Source organism: Thamnophis elegans, chromosome Z (genome assembly GCF_009769535.1).
Source record: "Thamnophis elegans isolate rThaEle1 chromosome Z, rThaEle1.pri, whole genome shotgun sequence".
NCBI lineage: Eukaryota > Metazoa > Chordata > Lepidosauria > Squamata > Colubridae > Thamnophis > Thamnophis elegans.
Genome location: NC_045558.1, coordinates 106,668,403 through 106,691,168, shown reverse-complemented (window position 1 = coordinate 106,691,168; position 22,766 = coordinate 106,668,403). Strand labels below are relative to the sequence as shown.

The 22,766-nt window shown below is 37.7% G+C and overlaps 1 protein-coding gene across 1 annotated transcript in view; it reads right to left on the bottom strand.

The window, feature by feature from the left end:
• PPFIA3 (PTPRF interacting protein alpha 3) overlaps positions 1-22,381 on the bottom strand; it is a 74,590-nt gene extending 52,209 nt beyond the window's left edge. The window contains exons 1-2 of the mRNA XM_032238200.1: positions 22,146-22,381; positions 10,688-10,991 (exon numbers count right to left, since the gene is read on the bottom strand). Of these exons, the coding sequence (XP_032094091.1) occupies positions 10,688-10,924 (237 nt within the window). The 5' untranslated portion in view covers positions 10,925-10,991; positions 22,146-22,381. The remainder of the gene's footprint in view (positions 1-10,687; positions 10,992-22,145) is intronic.
• Between the last annotated feature and the right edge of the window lie 385 nt (positions 22,382-22,766).

Below are 22,766 nucleotides of genomic sequence, written 5' to 3'. Positions count from 1 at the left end.
TTGGGTCAGTACTTTCTTCAGCCACTGAATGGAAACAGACAGGCATATGGACCAAGTTTGCTAATTTATGAAAAGGTTCATGCTTTGATTAGAGAAGGTAGAATAGTCTATTCCTTCTAAAGCAGTGTGGCCAACTTTTAAAGATCTACCCCAGGCTAGTAAGTACATAGAAAAAGTGCGATGGATAACATTCTAAAAACTATTGATATATAAAAAACTATTGATATATTCATATACCCAAGTAAATAATCATTTCTTTTAAGCAATATTTTGCTTATTGTATAAACCACCATGCTCTGTCTCATACATGGTATTATAATAAAAAGATGTTTTGCTAACTGCAGTATCTGAGTTCAAACATATGCCCAACCATTTTTCATGGGTTTAAGCATAATGTGTGAATCCATCTATTAAAGCAACTCAGGCAAAAAAATGAGAGAAAAGTCAGATTGGAGTATCAATATGTACCGCATGTTTTTTTCATCAAGTATTATTGTAACGAACCAAAATTTTGCCTTCTTTGCTTTCATATAAAATAAAAATGCTATGTTCATAGCATAATGACTTACACCTGCATTATACATATTTTTTCCAAGCAAAGCCAAAATGTAAGTAGTGTTTAGTTCTGGAAAGACAGATTCAAGACAGCAAGGGTGAGAGAAAAGATTAAGTAGAGTTACCCTTGTCACTGCTTAGTCTCTTTAAAAGTCAGATCTAATCATGGTTTTCTGCTCGATCTGTTCTGGGCTATTATGTAATGAAGGTACTGTAAAATAGAATGCTGTCTTTAGTTTCTTTCCCTTCTCAACTAGAAATAACAGTTGCAGTTCAGTGTACTTGGAGGGTACCAGGTTGCAGAAGCTAATTATTTCAAATAAATGTATTATAGCCCTTTAGAAGTTTCAGTACAATAGAAGAACCATAAGCCAAATGTTAGTTTATTTCCCAAAGACCAGCATGCTGGCATTGTAGTCAGGTTGTTAAATATAACGGGATCATCTCTACACATTTCTGAAGAAAATAAGTATTTGTTCTAATATAGAACACACAATTCATTTTCTTTGGACATGTTCAACTTCAATGTCTCCAGGATGTTTCTATTAACATTTTGGTAATTATTTGCTTGCAGTGCTAAGATCTGATTGTTCATACTGGTGTACTTTAAAACAAATTTCTGTCCACTTCATGAAGAGTCTACTCTCTCTCCTGCCCCTTGTGCCTTTGGATACATTTGGCAAACGTCATTTACAGAGTATTCATATATTGATGTACTCATTTGCACATCTTTTCTTCATAGAGATCACCTGCTCTTTTACAAAGCATAACTTGAAACTGTTTCAGTGACTGAAGGAACTAATAAATACAAATTACTATAGTTTAGACTGGATTTGGTATTTCTGTCCACCTATCAAATCTTTCCCAAAGATACGGGATGGGCAGATGTTGTTTGATAATGTTAATGGTATCATTTCAGAATGTCAGCTGTTCTAAGTAAAGCTGCCTTTTATAACTGATTGATGGGGATTTTGTCAGTGTCAATGGGATTCAAGGTATTCCAATTTGGGGACTGAACTCAAGATGCCTATTACAATTGTTGCTACCTTTGCTTTCTTTTGCCATTGTTGTTCTATTTCTATTTGTAAGTCTTTGTATTTTGCCATCTTCCCAACTCTTTCTCTTCTATTTTACTGCCTCCAGGTACTGCCATGTCCACTAGATATTGTCTTTCTTATCAAAAATTGTTGTGTGACAAATACTTAATTGCTGGAATTTCACAGTCCCAGAGCACTTTAGCATCTTGTTGATTTTGTAGTTCTACTATTATTCCACTATTTATTTCATTTATTTTGCTCAACATCTTCAAAAAAAGTGTTTGGGTGAAGAAGCTCTGCAGTGTAATAGGTTGCAGATGATCTATGTCAAATTAAAAGGTTTTCTAGTACAAATATAAATATGATGTTTCTCCATACTGAGGTACTCGTGTTCTTTTCTTTCCCTTTCTTCCTTTTCTTCCTTCTTTCCTTCCTCACTTCCTTTTCTTTCTTTTCTTTTCCTCCTTTCCTTGTTTCTTTCTGCCTGCCTGCAGGTAGTCCTTTACTTACAATCATTCATTTATTTACCATTTAAAGTTACAACTGCTTTGAAAAAAGTGACTTACAACCAGCCCTCATACTTAGTCATCAAGGCCTTCCTACAGTCACACAATCAAAATTTGGATGTTTGGCAATTAGCATGTATTTACGACAGTTGCATCCCAGGGTCATGTGATCATCATTTGTGGATTTTCCCAGCCAACTTCCAAAAAGCAGAATCATGGGGGGAATTTGGATTAGCTTAATGACCAATGATTCACCTAGCAATTATGATGATTCACTTAACAGCTATGACAAGAAAGGCTATAAAATCAGGTGCAACTCACTTAACATACGCCTTGATTAGCAACAGAAATTCTGGCCTCAATTTTGATCACAATTCAAAGACTGCCTATAATGTTTAGCCACATAGACATCCTCTGGGGCTTCTGGCAGTAGCTTCAATCTTTGCACTAATGTGCAGTGTTGTTCTTCAGAAACTTCTTTTTTGAAGTAGTATTACTAAGTAGTCCCGAAGAGTTGGTAAAAAAAAAAATCAAGTTGGCAGCTGCAATTATGTGAATGAAGCCCCGCTCTGTTGATCATGGAGTTGCTATCTTGACTTTTTAAAAATCCTTCCTTGCAGATACCCCTATTAGATTGTCACATCTTTAATATACTGCTGTTAATATCACAAAGTAATTCAACAATACTGATTCTCTACACCAGCTAAACCTACTGAGTCTAAATCACTGGTTGTTCCTTCTTTTGTTTGGCTATGAATTTATATGAATCTGTTTGATTTAAAGATAGCCAGAATTTGCTTCTTATGTAATTCAAACATCACTCTGATTTTTTTCATTTCAAAAACCCATGTTTTTAAACTATGGATGAAATGAGGAAAGAAAGCAAGTTCAAACAAGATGTTTTGTAATTCGTTCTATACTGATTTATATAAAATTCAGATATCCAACAATTCTAGCATTGTATCCCTTCTTATCATGGCTTGCCTGTTTACCCCTCACACATTAATTGATTCTGTATTGTCTGTGACATTTAATGTTTATTATGGCTGAATTTCACTCATGTTATCACCAATTCATTTCTCCATTGCAAAGAGATTATTTTGCATTATTTTTTTATTTCCTTTCCCTACTTAGTTTGCCATGCATGATTTAGCATCATACAGAGCCTTTCATGTGGAAGGATGTGAAGAGAGTGGTAAGAAACAAAGTGCAGTTACCCTGCTATTATTAATATTACATTATTTCTTTTTGTATAAATGATTGACATTATTAGGTTTACTGTTTTTATTGTTTTAGTGAACAGGGATATCTATGTGAATTTATATAGAGATATGTGTATTGTATAAATTAGAATTATTTTAAGCCAATATTGTTTAAACGCAATACAACATAAATTTAAATAAAATGTATGAAAGTTTTTTATTATAACCTTACTGTAGATATGACAATCCTTTATCCACCTTGATGCATTTTGAAAATATATTGATTCAAAGCTGATTAAGTATTAAACTATTTTATTTTTACTATATAAAAACATTTACTATATAAAAATGAAACTCTGAATTTGTACTGAAGGCAACAGCCAAAGACAGTTACAATGAAATGCTTTGCTTTATTTTTTATGTGTAAAAAACTGCTATCCAAACAAGTCGAATCCAGCAAATGTGAGGACAGTATAGTGTGCTTTAAATTATGCTTTTGATAATTATTCCAATATTTTAAGAGCTCAGAAACAGGAATCTTAAATCCTACAGCCAGATTTTCTTTTTTACATTATTTTTTTCTTAGCAAAAGCTTCCAAAGTCTCTTCCATATCCGGAATGTTTGGATTTAATTTAGAGCAAGGCATGTGGCAGTAAGGAAAAATTGAGGAGTGGGAGGGGGGCAGCCTGACATTCACAAAATTCCAGTCAATCCACTCATTTCCATCTTAGATGTTGGGGACCACATGTCAAAATGGCAGCTATATAGATTTTCAGGACCCTTATGGCTAATAGCCAAATACATCACTATAGCTATGTTATTATAATGTATGTGATAATAGTAGGCAGTCAGGTGTCATCCAGATGCTAATTCTCACAATTCCTTTGACTGATTGAGGACAGCTAAAGTACTGGGCAGCCTATTCTTAATGCTACAATTCCAGAAAAAATGCATATATGTTCTAAACTAATAATGATTTCATAACTTCCCATATATCACCTTTTTCTTTTCAATTGCACAAGAAACAAAAAAGGAAGATGAAGCAGCAAAATATTGTTCCTTACACAAAACAATACACATGGCAATGTATACTCACACATACAGGATCTCAACAAAGTCTTGTTTTTTAAAACTCTGTAAATTATTTCATCTTTAACGTTATTGAAAAATGGCAGGAGTCCTTCAGCATGGAATAGTGACTGGACAATTACAAAATGCCATATTGTAGCAATAAATATCTGCTTACCTCTTAAAATATATTTTTGAAAAGAAATGTGAATAGTCGCATTAAAATTGGGTAAGCTCAAATTAGCATTTGCATCATATATACAAATATTAAATTGGCAATATATTTAAAGAATCATTGTTTGAACAATAATTTGTATCCAAATGATGAATTTAATTTTCTCAACTCCTGTCTTGAGAATAAAATGTCAGAGCAAAAAGGACCTCTGAACTACCATGGGCATGGCCTTAGCTGTATCCCTGATTATCACATTTCTTTGCATGCAGAACTCTGTTCAAAAATGATATAGAATTCAAGGGGCCAGAACAGAAGAGTGCAAAATGCAATGGATTAGAACTGCTGAGAATCAGGCAACATTCAAGTTTAATAAATTAAATTATCCAAAATATTTGTATTTCCACTTTTCAAATTGGACCAATTTCATTTCATCTGCATACATTTTTTATTTCTCAGTATTATGTAAATAAAAGTTATTATCTATGTCAATCCATTACTGTCGACCTCATGGGATAAACCAGATAGGAATCACAGACAGACAAGATAATTCTACTTTAAGGTAAAGCAAGAATGAAAGTATATCTCTATCCCGCCATCTCCTTTACAGCCCCAAAAACTTTTCTGATCTTCTTGCCCCACCACTATCCATTGCAAGCTGTGCTGTCTCTGATCTGACCTTTTCCTTTTTAAGTCTCTTAATCCAGTTTCCCACATATCATCAAAATTTACAGGTAGTGCTCGACTTACAACACAATTGGGACCAGAATTTTGTTGCTAAGCAATGTGATTGTAAATTGCAGAGTCACATGCCATTGCTTATCTATGGCAAATCAGGCATTCCCTGTTGCCAACATAGTCCCAAAACCCACATGACATTATGCAGCAAGAGGCAAGAATCCCAAGTAAAGAAAATGGAAGAACATGGAGGGGGTTAGGGAGGCCTGGGCTGGCCCACACAGGGTGTCATGGTATAGTGGAAGCCCAGGAAAGCTGGAGAAAGTATATGCTGGGGCTAAAGGATTTCTTGGTATGCTATGGCTTTGGGATTACAAGCTTTTTGCAAAGTCACAGTGCACCACAAAGCCCCTTTGCACTATGAGAAAAGGCTAGAGTTGCAGCACCCCAGGAAGGCTTTTTGAACCACATGAAGCCCAGTTCAAGCCTGGCCCAGCAGCGTGACACAAAAGCCACTGAGCCCTAGGAAGCAAGACCAGCCCAGGCCCAGCCACAGTGGCCCTTATTTTCATGCCGTCTGAGGCTCCTGCTGCCCTGCACTCTGCTGCTCCAGCTCAATTTTATCAATTTTGTGATCCTGCTGCCGCTGAGGCAAGCCCGCCAGAGTCCTTCATGAGGTAACTGAAATTTCCTGACAGAACAATTTATCAATGGAACAACTTGCCTCCAGAAGTTGTGAATGCAAGTCTGCAACACTGCAAGTCTTTAAGATGTTGGATAGCCATTTGTCGGAAATGGTGTAGTGTTTCCTGCCTAAGCAGGGGGGTTGGACTAGAAGACCTCAAGGTCCCTTCCAACTCTGTTATTCTATATCAGTGTTTCTCAACCTTGGTCACTTGAAGATGCATTCGCTGGCTGGGGAATTCTGGGAATTGAAGTCCAGACATCTTCAAGTGGCCAAGGTTGAGAAACACTGTTCTATATGAACTAGCTATCACGTGAGGCTATCTTCCCCTGATCTCACAAGGAATCTGCCATGCGTGATCTTGGGAAAACAGTTTGTGTGGCCAGTAGTAGGAGCAGGCCCGGCATCTTTGGTCAGCAGCAAAAGCAAGAAGTCGGGAAGAACAGATGGAGGATGGGTGGGGGACATGGGGCAGATGAGGAGAGTTGAAGTGCCTCTGCGGTCGTAACTGCAGGCAGGTTGCCAAGCGCCTGAATTTTGATCACTGGTTGTAAGTTCCTTCGTTCGGTGCCATTGTAACTTCAGTCACTGAATTAGTGGTTGTTAAGTTGAAGATTACCCATATGTTAAGAAATGGGAAGTCTGCAGACTTCCATAACTGTTCATTTTCAGATCTATCATTCTCCATCTCCATTTGTATGTAGATAGATATTGGTATTTATATCCAGAAGATATAAATCCACCATGAATTATAGTAATCAGAGCTACTCCTATTTCACTATAAGCCAATTAAAAATAGCCATTTTATAATGCAGAGGGACATAAGTGGGGAACTACTTTCTGTCAGAAATGTGCCAGTTTTCTTTGCTGTTGGTTTCAAGTAGACTTACCAGATATTCAGGAAAAGGAGAACATATCCTATTTTTTGTCCTCAGTTCCTTTGTCCCACAGCCACAGCATTAAAATCAATTGTCAAGCTTTTTGAGTTTCTTCAGGGGTGGTTTTCTTCTGAAAAGGATGCTGTTTCTACACTAGTCATTCAATTTTTTTTAATACTATGGCTCTGTAAATTTTCTATTTGTTTCCATAGTACATCAATAAACTTGAGAGCCTAGATTTACATTATTTATTTCCTGATTCCAGCAATTGGCTTCAATCCAGCCCTTTCAAATCTATGATCACTGTAATCTGTAGATCACGTGACTTGCCATACATTTCTATGATTAAATTTGGAAAGTGCATCATTGTCAATTCTATATTAATATAGAACCAGTAATATAGAGTGATCTTGAAAATGAAGATTTGTTGGAAAATTATTTCTGAAAAACTAGTCTTTTTGATGCTGGAAAAATAATATCCTATACATGTAGACCTATTGTAAGTACATTTTTTGCAGTGTTTCATGGTAATTTTTTCTTTCTAAAGAAAAACAATTAGTGTCTCCTCATCTTATCTCCACCCCTACCTTTAACCTCTTGTCCAATTGTCTTGTCTTTTTCTTTTGTTTTCTTTTCATGTTCAAGTATCTGGCACCTTAGTTTCAAAGCATAATATCACAGTATTCTTATTTTGTGAAGCATTTTCTGAATTTTACTGCTTTGAAACTGCTGGCTGTTACATTTCCTTTGTTTCCTTCTAAAATAATTTCATGTATTAGAGTTCTATCTAATTGCTAGGAACTGCACTGTAGGTCCTTAATAGGAAAAGAAGATATCAAAAGAAAAGAAGATATGAAAAAGAAGTTATCAATACATGCATTATTTTAAAAGAAAAAGGCTGTTACATAGTTTATTTGCCCAGTCCAATAAGTGCCCATATGTGGCATCAGACAGGATACCCAAAGTGATACTTTCAAAAATTAAATATTCTTAAATTTACTCTAAACAAAATTACAATATGAATATAGAGTATATTGAGCCCAAGGAGAAGAGATTTGCACTTTTGTAGTTTTGAACTACATCCTCTGGTAGAACAAAGAAATCACTATATTTTTTATAATCAGAAATCACTGATTTTTATCTTTCTTGCCACTTATAATTGGAGCCCCCAAATAAGCAAAAATACACTTCTGACCTACAGTATTCTTTTCAATCTGTTTTCCTCTGACACCAGGAAATTGTTATTAGCAACTCTTATAATGAGCAGAAGTTTGGTAGTGGTATTGCTTAAGGCAACAGAAACTGGGAGATTATGAGTTCTATTCTTGTCTTGGGCACAAAATCTGTTGGGAAACCTTGTACCAGTCACTCTCGCTCAGCCTTGGAAGGAAGCAATGGCAAACCACTTCTGAAAAACCTTCTCAAGAAAACTACTGTTCAGTCAGTTTCTGAGAGCAGGTCACAACTTAACAAAAGGAAAATAAAATCCTTATAGTGGCTTTCCATATCTAAATTATACAAATGTTTCAGATCTGCTGGTCTTCGTGTGTCAGGGAGGAGAACAGTCACAAACTGCTTTCCTCTTTTGCTGTTCAACAAGACCATTCTCTGCCCTTCACAGAAATCACTAGAGGCACTGGAATAAAAAGCCAGCACAAAACCTTTACAAGGTGGTAGAGAAAGAATGTTCATAGAGCATTACCCCAATTCTTCTAACCACATCTTATATCCAAGTAATATATTTTCATTGGGTTTTTTTTTTCATTGAATCAATTTCAAAATAAGCTGTAAGTGTGGGAAATTTCAATGTGCAGAAATAATTCTTGGAATTTACATTTCCACTGATTCATTTCTCTGCCTTAAATGAAAAGTTCTGGCCTCTAATTTCTCTAATCTGATTTTTCCAAATATTGAACCATATTTTGGAGGGAGTTGCCTCTGAGTAATTGCCCAGAGCAACTCTATCCTCCTCCAAAGACTTTTGAGCCAATGCAGTAAACTGCCATCATTGCTTTCTCTTAGGAATGTGCAAAATACAGGGCTCTATTTCTCTTCTCCTCTCTCCTCAATCACCAAGTAGGCTTGTTTCTCCTCTTGAAGGCCATTATGATCCACTATCCAATGAGAAAGACAGGAAGGGCAAATATCATTGTCATTGTTTTTATGACTATACTAATGGCACATTATTATTATTATTATTATTATTATTATTATTATTATTATTATTATTATACAATTGTATCACAGCGGCCAGTTGTTTCGCCGGATTTGGCATTGGTTACTAGTCGGGCCCCACCCAGGGGCCTAGGACGTCGTAACGTATTTTCGCAATATGCGTGCAGATCCAAGCAGTGCGGCTTTTTGCATTTGACTGATGGTGATTTTGTCAATTTTTAACTGTTTTAAATGTAATTCCAGTGCTTTTGGAATAGCACCCAGTGTGCCAATTACCACTGGAATTACCACTGCTGGTTTGTGCCATAGTCGTTGAATTTCGATTTTTAAGTCCTGGTATCTTGCGATTTTTTCATGTTCCTTCTCGGCAACCCTGCTATCACCTGGTATTGCGATGTCTATGATTGTGACCCTATTTTTCTCAACCAGTGTGATGTCTGGTGTATTATGCGCCAGTATTTTGTCGGTTTGTATACGGAAATCCCACAAGATCTTGACCATCTGATTTTCTGTGACTCTTTCAGGCTGATGTTCCCACCAGTTTGTTGCTGTTTTAATATTATAATTTTTGCACAAATTCCAATGGATCATTTGTGCTACTGAATTGTGCCGCAATTTATAATCAGTCTGCGTGATTTTTTTACAGCAGCTGAGTATGTGATCAACAGTTTCGTCAGCTTCTTTGCAAAGTCTGCATTTGGCATCATCAGAGGATTTTTCGATTTTCGCCTTAATGGCATTTGTGCGGATAGCTTGTTCTTGCGCAGCCAGGATTAGTGACTCTGTTTCTTTCTTTAATGTACCTGTTTTTAACCATAACCAAGTTTGTTCCCTGTCCACTTTATCTTTTATTTTTTCCAGAAATTGACCATGCAGTGCTTTGTTCTGCCAACTCTCCATTCTTGATTTTATCACATCTTTTCTGTATTCTTGTTTTGTCTGTTGGGCCTTCAGTAGATTTTTGTTCTTTACTTCGATTAATAGATGTTCTTGACTTTCTTTTAAATAATCAGCCAGTGCATGTTTTTCTTCTTCAACTGTTTGCTTCACTTGTAATAATCCTCTGCCACCTGATTTTCGTGGCAGGTATAGTCTATCAGTATCACCACGTGGATGTAAACTGTAGTGCATTGTCATTAGTTTCCTGGTTTTTCGGTCCAAAAGGTCCAAATCAGCTTGTGTCCAGTTAACTATGCCAGCTGTGTATCTTATAACTGGTATTGCCCAGGTATTTATGGCCTTGATTGTATTTCCACCATTCAATTTAGATTTCAAAATTTTCCTAACTCTGTTGGTGTACTCTCCTCTGATAATAGTTTTTACTTCTCCATGCTTGATGTTATCCAACTGCAGGATGCCTAAGTATTTGTAGGCTTCATTTTCTTTGCATTTAATTAATTGGCCATTGGGCATTTCAATTCCCTCACATGCAGTGATTATTATTATTATTATTATTATTATTATTATTATACAGAATTTTCTATCAATCACTCTAGGAGCCTTATCCAGTAAAAAGCAGGATAAAATATTTCAAATTAATAAAATGAATGAATTACTTAATGCAAGAACCAAATTACAATTTGGAAAAGCTATAAAGAACCTCAGAAACTGTGCACATTCAGCCCACCCACTGGATGCCAATTTTTCTAGGCAGCAAAGATTTTGAGACTCCTATTACCAAGACAGCCTTGTAACCTTCCAGCTTTTATTCTCACATCCCCATTCCTGACCTGTGGGAGGGCAATGTTGAGCTGACGTTGAAGTGACTCCTTCTCATGACCCAATTCACGCAGGCGGAGTTGGGAGGTAGCCAAACTTTCCTGGGTGTCACGCAAAGTCTCCAGAAGCCGTTCTCGCTCATTCAACATGTTGACCATGAGTTGCTCGAAATTGGCATCATCGGCCCCATAGGCTGAACCACGGCGGTTGTCCTCATTAATGGTTGGCATCACTTCGCACATCATCATGCCAAGTAAAGTGGGGAGGGATGCCCTGAGGGCTCCTCTAGAAGGAACAGAAGAGTACCTCTAGATTCTGAAAAAGAAAAGAAAAAATATCAAATATTACCTGGGAAAATGAGAATCTGTAGGAAAAGAATCAAACCAGAATGTTGATTTTAGACAGTAACTGATGGAATAATAGTTTAAGATAAGAATATATACTCTGCACAATGAGAGTCCCAAGTTTAATTGCAGACTATTTGATTAAAAGGACTGACTGAATAGAAACTAGTGGAAGAAGCCATTCCTTACAACGATGGGCTATTATCATCATTTGGGACAATTACATTGACTAAGTTGAGCTATAAGAATTGTAAGTGGACTTCTCCAAATGGTATAGCCTACAATTTCCAGCGTTCCTCACTGTTGGTCAAGCTAATGAGAACTGCTGGAAGTTAAAACTGAATAAAATCAAATAGGCCATATGACTTCCTCCCTGGTTTACAATAAGAACTTCTCAGCACCTCTTGAACAGAAGATTCAATTATTTTCCAAAATAATTCACAGTTAACATGAGCATTGTCTTGGATTTGCTGATAATATGATAATAAAGGCAGATGGGCCTTTCTGTCCAATCTGTATTTAGAAGAAATGCCTTAAATTCAGATCATTTCTTGGCAATATTAGGATAGTCTGAGCTGATGCAGGAAGCAGAATCCCAAAGCGGTAAGTAGACACTCAGAGGATATTTTAGAGAACAGGAAGAAGGGTTAAGGACCCTTAAAAAGGGATGGCTTGAAGCCTGTTGCCAAAACCCACCATAGCTTCAAGCATTTGACGTGGCAAGATAAATTGAACTCAGACAGCTATAAATTCTAGTTTGGAAGTATAGCTGGTGGAGCGGGGGGAGATGGAAAAGCAGCTTACAGACACAGGGTCTGGAATCAGCAGACAAGACAACACACATATTCTGCTAATTTATTACAAATGGAAATAATGGGATCACGGATGTTACCACAGTCAGTGCTGCACTTTTGTCACCACTTCCCAAGTGAAAATATCGGTTCCTCTTCAACACTGAGAGAAGAAGAACATTAATGTTCTCCAACACTAAGGGAGAAGAAGAATGGAAGGATAAGAGAGCTTGAAATAATTGACTTTGTGAGCAGATGGAGAGAGGCAGAAAATCACGTGGCAGGCATGAAGTTCAGCCGGTTGGGGAACTAGAGATGCCAGAAACCAGTCCAGCCTCATCCCCGCCTTGATTTCCAACCCCATTTCAGGGCAAGTCATCTTTCCATCCTGTGCAATGGCTTTGAATAGCAAATCGCTACTAACTATTGGCTATAATACCTAGAAGATTGGTTTTGTAATCTAAAATAGATGGAGGTAATTGATTGGGGAAGTGTCCTAGAGCCAATTCTGTCTCAATTCTGTGTGCCACAAATTAATCAATTTCCAGGAATTATGCAGCCATTCCTTCACTTCTAGAAGTATATAGACCAGTAGCCATATATCTCTAAATTCATATCTTAGTTCAGCAAAGTAAGGTTAAAACAAAAAACAAAACAAACTCCCTCCCTATCTATTGAAACTGGTGGATTGCTTAGGATTCATATGTCTTAAATATTCAAAACATGATGTGTATTTTATAATAGTAATAATGATGCTTTTTTATAGGATAAAAGCTTAGAAAGGAAAATAAGAGTGTCAAGGAACTGAATATTTTTGCTTAGAATATCACAGAGTTGTAAATTTTGTACTGAGTAATAAATATTGTGCAAGATGCTTACTTATTATCCATCAAATTAGTTTTATTCTGTACTTAATCTTAAATTTATTCTAATATACTGGATTCTGCAAAACATTGCAACAAGCACTCCACATTATTTGGATTGGAGGACTGATACTTTTTAGTTAGTAAGAAAGAACCAGAAATATGTCTTCTTTTTTATATAATTCAGCTGATTTTTTTTTAAAGGATTGCTATTTGGTGATTTATGTGCTACATATCTCATTTGTTTTTTTCTATTCAGTTTTTACCATTTTACATGTTACTATTTTTTTATTTAAAATATTTACTCCCTATCAGATTTCTAGGCTTTGTATATTTAAAACTAAAAAATTAAAATGCAACACCTGTTATAAATAGAACAACAGTCAAAAATAATTCAATTATGCTATCATAAGCTCCCAAATTCTAAGGTGAACAAAAATATTAACCTAAGCCTCAAAATGTAAAAGTGTATCAGCTATTGTAGAAAGTAAACATATAAATGGCTGTGTTCATAGAACTCATAAAACAATAAACTCGCTGAGCACAATTTAATCAGCATGTGCAGCAAATTCAACCAACCCATCTAGTTAATTTATGACTCTATGTACCATGTAAATTCAAACTTATCAAAATCTGACAAGTTAATTGTGGGTAGTGTCTATTGTGTGAACATACTTATATGTAAATAGTAGAAACAAGGAATGTGGAAAAAGGATTGACTGAAAATTACAAGGGTCTCCATGTGGTCTTTGGTGCAATATTTTCATTACAAATGGAATAGACACCTATGAGGGTATACGGAAGTTTCCAGGAACAGTGTAGCATTTTGTTGATTCAAAGGTTTGTACAATTTAATCCTGTGCCAATTATTTGGATAGAAAGCTGCCATTCCTGTTCTGTGTGTTAGTACCAGGCACATAGATCAAATATGCACAGAAGGTAGAACAGGATTTACTCGTAGGTCTTTGGATGATATGCAGTAGATCAGCAAAGTTTTTGACTTATCAGCAGTTTAACAAAAGCAAGTAAAATGTAAAATTAAATAACATACACTGAAATTTGCAAAGTGTAGTTTTATGATAATCCTATATTACTAAAGATACTAAAAGTACTACTTAGTTATTTTTTGAATTCTACTAAAGATTAGAGTCGTCTTGTGCTCAAATCCCCCGGTCTATATAATTTAGATGTAGTTTCTATTCACACACAAAAGTAGTAAAATAGAATACAAGTTGTCCTTGACTTGCAGTTATAATTGAGCATGGCATTATGATGGTAAATTGTGGCAGTCATTAAGCACGTCACCATATGACTGTCTGATTTTAACTATTTTTGTGGTGGTTTATTATTAAGCAAACATTGAAATAGTTAAACAAATCTATTTTATTCAATAGGAGTTTTTTGCTGGAAACTGTAAACAATGGAAAACAGCAAAAAGCAGCAAAAATCACGATTATGTGTTGGCCTATATACGAGCCATTTGCCAAGCACTCAAAATACAATCATGTGACTATGATTGTAGGGGAGCAGTATATGGCCATCAGAATTTCAGAATTACCTTTTTGGGACGCATTATAACTTTGAATTGTTGACTAGTTGCTAAGCAAGGACTATCTGTAAACCTTACTATGCCTTCTATTTCCCTCCTGCTATCTAATGTTTAGTCAGTCTTTAATCAATGGATTTTATAGTAAAATGTAGAAGCCAAAAAGAAGTTATTAAAGCCTACTACTGTCTACTTCTGATCATAATGAATTATACCAACAAATATTCCAACACAATTCTCTCTCTCTCTCTCTCTCTCTCTCTCTCTCTCTCTCTCTCTCTCTCTCTCTCTCTCTCTCTCAGACACACACACACACACACACACACACACACTGAAATCTAACTCCTCTGGAAAAAAGTAGGTTGAGGTAGAATGTTAGGACAATTGTCTTATCATAAACTTTAATATTCTTACTTTCCTTTACCACAGTCCCTTATAATATAGGAAGTGGGTTCAGAATCAGCCTGTACATAACAATTAAACCAAAGAAACTTCAATTATTGGACGGGTCAGAGATATTATTAACAAGTGATATATTTGCAGTCATACAAAATGCTTAGTACCATATGTGAATTCAGTAAGGATAAGGGGAGGGATGAAAGGACTAACTCTCATCTGTTACATCTCCCTAAACCATTTCCTCTGCCCCACAAGAAATTCCTTTTATTTCTGCCCTGTATCTTCTCTTCAAGGAGGTGATGCTTATATCCTACAAAATGAAGAAGACACATCATAAAATAGAACAGACTATTCAATTATTAACATATTCTAAATGCAATCTAAAAAGAATTGGTATAATTTAAATAAACATAGAAGGCATCTTGACACCAAGGGAAAGAGAAAGTCAGTTGAGGAAAGTATCCAAGTCCTAGTAATGGCAGCTTCAAGGCTTTTATTTTCGTACAAATCTTTCTATGTACAACCAGGTTGGGACCAACAATCTTTGAAAAAGATAAGTGTCTTCTGTGAATTAGGACAGATAGCCTCTTGTTATCAGTATCCTCCTTTTCCTTTTATCTATGTGATTGATCATTGGCACTCTGGATAGGGAACCTAATTCATTGTAAGCATGGTACTTCTAAAAAAAATAGCTATCTCTGTTGATGCTGAATTGAGTCTTTGTCTTACAATACCTCCCATTTTGTCAGTACACACATTTTCTCCAGCACCATTACTACTATATTCCTGCTTCTTAACCTTCTGCCAAGCTAAGTTTTAGGCCTGGAATGGCCTCCATATTCAGGCCCTTCCCAAAACCTGTGTCTTCCAGAAAACATACCTGTACTAATGTAGAAACTACATCTTCATATCTTTTCCTTTTGTTTTGTTTGCTTCCATGAAAAGCTTTTGATTCAAATATTACTTTAACTGGACCAGCTAGGTAATTTCAGGCCAAGCCCCACAGCCTTAGACGGACAGAAATATATGAGTGCACTGCATAACAGGATATATTTTTGTGATCTTTTTTGCGAAGACACGAGAGTATGCATGCACATAAATGCTGACCCCAAGCAGAATATTTTTCTAGAATAATGGAGATAAAAATATTAAGCAGCCATTTCCAGGAGGAATAAAGTAGATCCCGGCTGGATTCACTGAACAGGTTAAACCCTTATCATTGTAGATAGGACATGATAAAGCAGAATGGGGAGTCAGATAGCTAATGGGAACAGGGGCTCTGGGAAATAAGAGAAGGACACAGCTGTAAATATAAAGCTTTATATATATATATATATATATATATATATATATATATATATATATATATATATATATATATATATATATATACGGAGCTGTAGATATAAACTATAGTGCAATAAACAGAGCAAGGATGACTCTGAGGAATAGCGGGTTCATTTATTCCTCCCGCCTTCAGTCACAGAATGGATGGGGTTACACAGCACACTAAAACCAGGTTAACAAAACACAACTGTGTTTTATAAGCTTTCAGTCTCCAAATACTATGGCTAAATGGATGGCCTGGTTCCCACAGCATGCTGAATCATAACCTATGCTACTCAATGTTAACTAGTATATTGTGCAAAGCCAGCTTTAGGGTTTTAAGCAGACCAAAAAAAGAAAAACTCCATATAAAATTAAAAAACAATACAGTGCAATATAATAAATAGTATGGAGCTTAGCAAATCCCGCTGCCCTTCCATTTGCCTCTTTTCAACACATCTTTGTTTAACACACAATTACTTAAATTTAATACCCACTCACACCATATACTGCAAGCAAGGTATTCACAAACAACCCTACCTTGATCTAAAGACCCTTTCTATAAATCATGTTGCTCAGAAATCTAGTTCAGGTGAGAGAAAGGTGATCTGCCTCTCTTCAAAGCCAGAACTTCTCTCCAGCTGGCCAAAAGAGTTATAAGATTTAGCTCCTGATACTATTCTGGCTAATCAAATGAATTTCAGCACTGTTATTAGGGATCCAATCTTCTTTTGGTGTGATGCATGTTGCTGGAAATAACAAGATTCTTGTTAATCCTTGAAATAATAGGATTCTATTTTATGATCTTCCAAACCTGCTGGAAAAAAAATGCGGGCAGAACTCAGAAGGGAATGCACTTGTTTTAGTTAAGAATACTTAGGCTATTCAAGGCTAGTTCCTCCTATAAATCATAACTACTGAAGCCATGTTCAGAGGAAACCAAGAACAAACCCCGTCAAAAGAGAAGCGGAAAGCAGTGAAAATCAAAAGTGAGTCTCATTGGCGGTACTTCACCTCAAGCCTATGAAAGAGCTCACCAAAGAAATTTTGGGATAGTAAAGCTTTATGCTATCTTGTTGCACATCAAGGCTCATTGCATATAGTCCCCCTTCTTCTCCTCCAACATTAAGAACCCATGAAGCAGCTGTAGCAATCTATAAGTGAGACACCTCAGTTGACTACTTCAAATAATCAAACATTGCCCATTAGCACATATCGTAGGGACATTCTATATTTATTTGGCATACCAGAACCAAGAAAGGAAGGAAGGAAGGTAGACAGATATGATAGATAGATAGATAGATAGATAGATAGATAGATAGATAGATAGATAGATAGATAGATACAAAATAAAGATGGATGTGTGGGGGGTGTAATAGTGTAAAATAGATAATAAGTAATAAGGGACACGGTGGCTCAGTGGCTAAGAGGCTGAGCTTGTTGATCAGAAAGGTCAGCAGTTTGAATGCCTAGCATTGCATAACGGAGTGAGCTCCTGTTACCTGTCCCAGCTTCTGCCAACCTAGAGTTTGAAAGCATGTAAAAATGCAAATAGAAAAATAGGAACCACCTTTTGTGGGAAGGTAACGGCTTTCCATGCCCCTTTGGCATTTAGTCATGCCAGCCACATGACCACGGAGACGTCTTCGGACAGCGGTGGCTCTTCGGCTTTGAAACGGAGATGATCACTGCCCCCTAGAGTCGGGAACGACTAGCACATATATGTGCGTGAAATCTTTACCTTTAGAGTAATAAGAGAGGCAGCTTTGTCTAGTGGTTAAAGCTCCAGGTTAGATCTAATCCCGCTTTAGGCACGAAAGCCAACTAGGTGAGAAGTCAGTCCAACTCACCTGACAGGATGGTTGTTGTGGGGGGAAAATAGGAGAAAGAGGTATTAGGAATGTTCGCTGCTTTGAGTTATTTATAAAAATAATAAAGGTGGGGTTTTTTAAAAAAACTAAAAATAGCAGCTTGCAATAGAAGAGAATATTTGTGGCTCAGAGTTGAATTGTGAATCCTTGGTGCTCTCTCAACTCAGTTGGCAAGCTCAAAGAGGACCAAGGACTCCACAATGGGAATGTATGCACAAAACTGTAGCAATTGCAACCAATGGGGAAGACCTGGAAAGATGATTCTCATAGTCTCCCTTCTTCAGACTTGCAGACAAGAATAAGTAAAGAGGATTGCAAAAGAATATTACAAAAGCTGTGAAAGCCAAATCATTATCAATAGTAAATGTCTGCTAGTATGTCAATACATTGAAAACTTAGAATTATACTTGAAATATGAAAGGGGACATTCAGGTAATCTCTCACTCTTTTTTATTCCAAAACCAACAAATTTGTAATCTTCGTGACTTTATAAGAAAGTGAAGATTCAAGAGGTGAAGATGACATCTAATAAAATTATTCTTGCACAGCATTCATTCATTCAGTAACTGCATCTTCTTGTTTGTCAACCCACCCTAGCAAAATCTAGAGACTTTTTCCTATGGAATTATAAGGGAGGGTGAATGGTAAAATCATTCCAAACCATGGTAATCTAATATAAAAGTAAAATAATATGAGTTTATTGTGAATGAAAAACTTCAATATATTTGGAAGTTAATATACAATTTCATCAGACACATTTAGCCTATAAAGGCACTGCTAGGATTGGGACAGAAATGGAGGTGCTCCAATCTTGTGCAATAATGCCAACTTCCATTTGCCTCCATCAGAACATCTTTGCTGTCACAGTATAGATTGGATTCATAGCCACATGTGGCAGAACAAAGATAACACCTGTGAAATCCAGGAACAATCTTCATATTTATTCGTGAGTTTGGGGGAAGCATGTCTTGGAGAATGTCAACGAAGTCAAGGGTCATTGCAGAGGTATAAAAACAGAAGAATTCAGGTGGGTCCGTCCAAGAGCACATTTTAGTTTAATATTGTGTGTCACCCAAGGGCTAAGCTAGTGCACTGGAGAAGATCAGAAGTAGCACCACAAAGCAATCTTCTTCCATGGTTGGTCTCCAACAGCTATTATTAAAGGTATGTCTCTGGTGCTTTAAGAAGTGCTTTAACAGTCTTGAAGATTACTAGTTGTGTTAACCTCCCCCATGAAATTGTCAAGTCTCCTTTAAAAGCCATAACCATAGATGATGGCAATGAACTTCATAGTTTAACTACACTTTTGGTAAAGAAGTGAAACATGAAAACTATTTTATGTGGTTAAAAATAGTATATTTATTATGGGAGAATCTATCCATTGCTGTGATTCTAAACAAATGCAAGAAACAACGTTTTGATTTCATTAACCAATTGTTCAGAATCAAATATCATTCTATTATATGCACCTGGAACATATTAATAAGATGTATGTCACACTTAATATGGACATACATCTGTAAACATGTATATTCCAGGAAAAATATGCACAGGAAAGAACTTTGAATTCCTAATACTGATTGTATTTTTAAAATATTTCCAATACCTCTGCTCATACATGTTATAACAGAGGTCCACCCTTACCATTTCATCTCCAACAGTTTGGTAATGGATATGTACATTTCACTGATTGCAAGTATGTAAAGGAATAATTCTTCTGTTCAGAGATGCACATTCAAACACTTATGCAATATTATTGTGTTACTCTACAACACTGGTCACTGTTGTACGTAAGTTTGAATCTGTGTCAGTATGTGTGTATTGTGCCCACAAAATTAAAAATGTCCCCCCCCCAACTATAATTACATAAACATTTCTATGGGAAGAATTTAAAAAATCCCTAGAAATATTTATTATCAAAAACCTGTATGAACACAGTTGCCAAAAAGAGGTGGTGCATGAGGTACGCTTATGAGTCTGTCTCAAGTGTCTAAACTACATGGTATCTTCATTTGGGTCTTATGGGTTTATCAAAAATAACTATGGAAGGCTGTCAATCTTTGACTGCAAAAATAGGAAGCAGACAGCAAATCCATCAACTCCTTCAATAGGCATGCAATGAGGATAGAAAATGTAACTCCCTGAGACCACAAGAGGAAACACTCCAACTTTTAACTTCATATAAAGAATTTTAGGCTTTGGAGAAGAGATTGTAATCTATTGGCTGGAAATAGATATTTTAATACAGACCCCATAATATTTTGTGCTATCAAAGCATCATGCATATTCTTTTTTCTATATACTATGGTACTATAGCCTTGATATATAGCAAGAGGGAGTCTTAGCAGGAGCAGCTCATCCAACAAACACATTGTCTGATTTGTGGATGCAAGAAAGGGTTTCCCAGGCAAACATCTGGGAAATAGGAATGACATCTGAAGAGAATTCAGTGCAGATGTTTGAGAGATGAAAACATGAATAGGCAAAATGAATGAATGAATGAATAACCAAAATATTGATCTGATACAATACATATGGAGAGTCAAAAGATGAAGAGAAAAATGAACTAGTGGGTGGATGTTGTGCTGGAAGCAGAGGCTTTTTTTTTTAAAGAAAAAAGTAGAGGCAGGTATGGATGTGGAATCAAAAGTTGAATTATGTTCATACATCACACTACGCTATAATTAACCATGGTTTATTATATAAGTAATTATTGACTTATATAATACACATCAAGCAACACAGCAAATCATAAACATGGCTTACAAATTACAATGTTTGCATTCATCCACCGACTAAAGTCAACCAAGCAAATCATATAATTGCTTAATGTGGTGTACATTTCCTGCCATCGGGTAGAAGGCAGGATCATCTAGGGCTACATGTCTTGAATATTGGGGAACAAATAGTATTGGTAATTGTGGAGTACTTGGGAAAAAAGTTTCTGAAATAGACAGGAATAATGGAGTAAGACCATCATGAAAACATGGGATGTGCGTGTAAACGTGTAAAGGTGTAAATTGAAATAGACTGCAGACCCTTTGGCAAAGGACAAAGAGGCTGCTAAGGCATAAATGTGGGTGTTGTACTTGAAGTCAATGGAGATTGGAAAGTAAGGAGATGTTGGCTAAAGTGAGAGACAAAGTGTAAGTAGTGGGTAAGTATGAGATTGAAACTTGATACCTTTCAGTCTTGGAGGCTTTGGAGGCACAGATAAGATGACATCAGAAAAGAGGAGTGCTATTGGGGAATGCAGTTGCAGGGTAGAAACCAAAAGTTCTCTATGGAGGTAGGTAAGAGCTTAGGGGTTGACAGCTGAGCAGAACACAGGCAAGGCCGGTGAGAAGATAGTGAACAGCTATTGAAAAAAGCCTTCTTTTCTCATGGATTGGACACTATTTTACAGGTAGATCTAAAGGGATGTGGAACATAAGAGGCTGCTGTGAAAGATAAGAGGACTTTTGATGAGCCAATGACATGAGGCAATGGGTGGGATGTATAGCACTTGGGGTGGTGATTCAAAGGGCTGACAGTGGCAGAAGCCCCCTCCTATAGAGGGCCTTGTGAAACTGACCTGGTTGGGCGCCTGAGTCCAAGCTGGTCAGCATCTGTTTTAGGAACTAGAGTGCCTTGGCAGACAGAGAGCTAAATAGGAAAATGAGGCTGGGTTAGGTGCTAGGGTTTTAGAAGCTTCCAGGAGAAAAGATGTTGGGAGCTGTTTGGGAGGGAGAGGGCGCCCAGAAAAGGATAGGAGGAGGTATAGACAACGTGGCTGGGGGAGAGCAGGTTAAGCAAAAGAGAATAAACAAGAAGCAATCTCATGGGAATGGGCTCAGAAGCCTTGGTGGTTGATTGGACAGAAAAATGAGATGCCCGGAGCCTGCCGGAGAATCTGGATGGCTGGGAGGGGGGGGGGGCAGACTATGGATGCTATGGCTTATGGGATCTCCTCTGTATATTGGGGGTCTTCCTGAGGCTCAGTGCAGAGTGCATGGGAAAGACGCAGGTGCTCTAGGTGCAAAGCAAGAAGGGTGAGAGTGAAGCGGCGCGGGTGGAGAGCAATGAAGCCGTCGGGAGCCCGGGGATGCGGAACCAGTGAGACATTGAGCCAAACGAGCTAAGGGAGGGGGGGAGCAGAGATGCGGAGCCGGACGATTTCAGATAGCGCTGCTGCGAAAGGGAGAAGGAGCAGAGGTTTCAGCGGCAGGCAGGGAACAGCTGGTACTAGAAGAGGTGAAGCATCCTAAGAAAGGACAGAGAGGACGGAAGCAGCGGGGCGCAACGCAGGTTTCCAGGGAGGAGATGGGAGCTCACGAGCCCGGTTCTTACCTGCCTTTGCAGCAGGCGGGGGAGGCGGCGCTGCTTCTGCTGGTGATGGTGCTGATTCAAGAGGGATGCAGGAGACAGCCGGGGGGGGGGGCTGATGCCTAGCCCTTCTCCCGGCTTTCAGGGATGGATCCTGATTCCCGTCCCCCGGGAGAATCCACTCCCCAGCTCCGGCATCCCTCCCTCCCGGCCGGCCGGTCGGCCACCGCCTGGCGCCCCCCTCTAGCCCGCCCAAGCAGATCCAGAGAGCAAAAGGAGAGACAATCCGCCCCTTTGCCCAATGCAAAGCTACGGTGCCCCTGCCCCTTTAAGAAAGTCCTGACTGACGTGTACTCTGCCCAACGAGCTATCCGCATACTTCGGGGGAGACCCTGAGTTACAGCCCACTCGTGGAGATGGGAGGGGAAGCCATACTCCGAGTGGCAAGGAGGCCAAACCAATGGATGGAGGAGCTAGTGGGCGGGAGGGGAACACGAGAAACCAATTGGGGAAGCCTAAGGGCGGGCTGACTTTTAGGATGATGTCATTCAGTGGTTTTCAGGAAAAAAGGGTGGGGGGAGAGGAGGAGAAGAAAAATCAGATGCATCGCAGGTAAAACCGGTGAGGGAAGTAACAAAAAAAGAA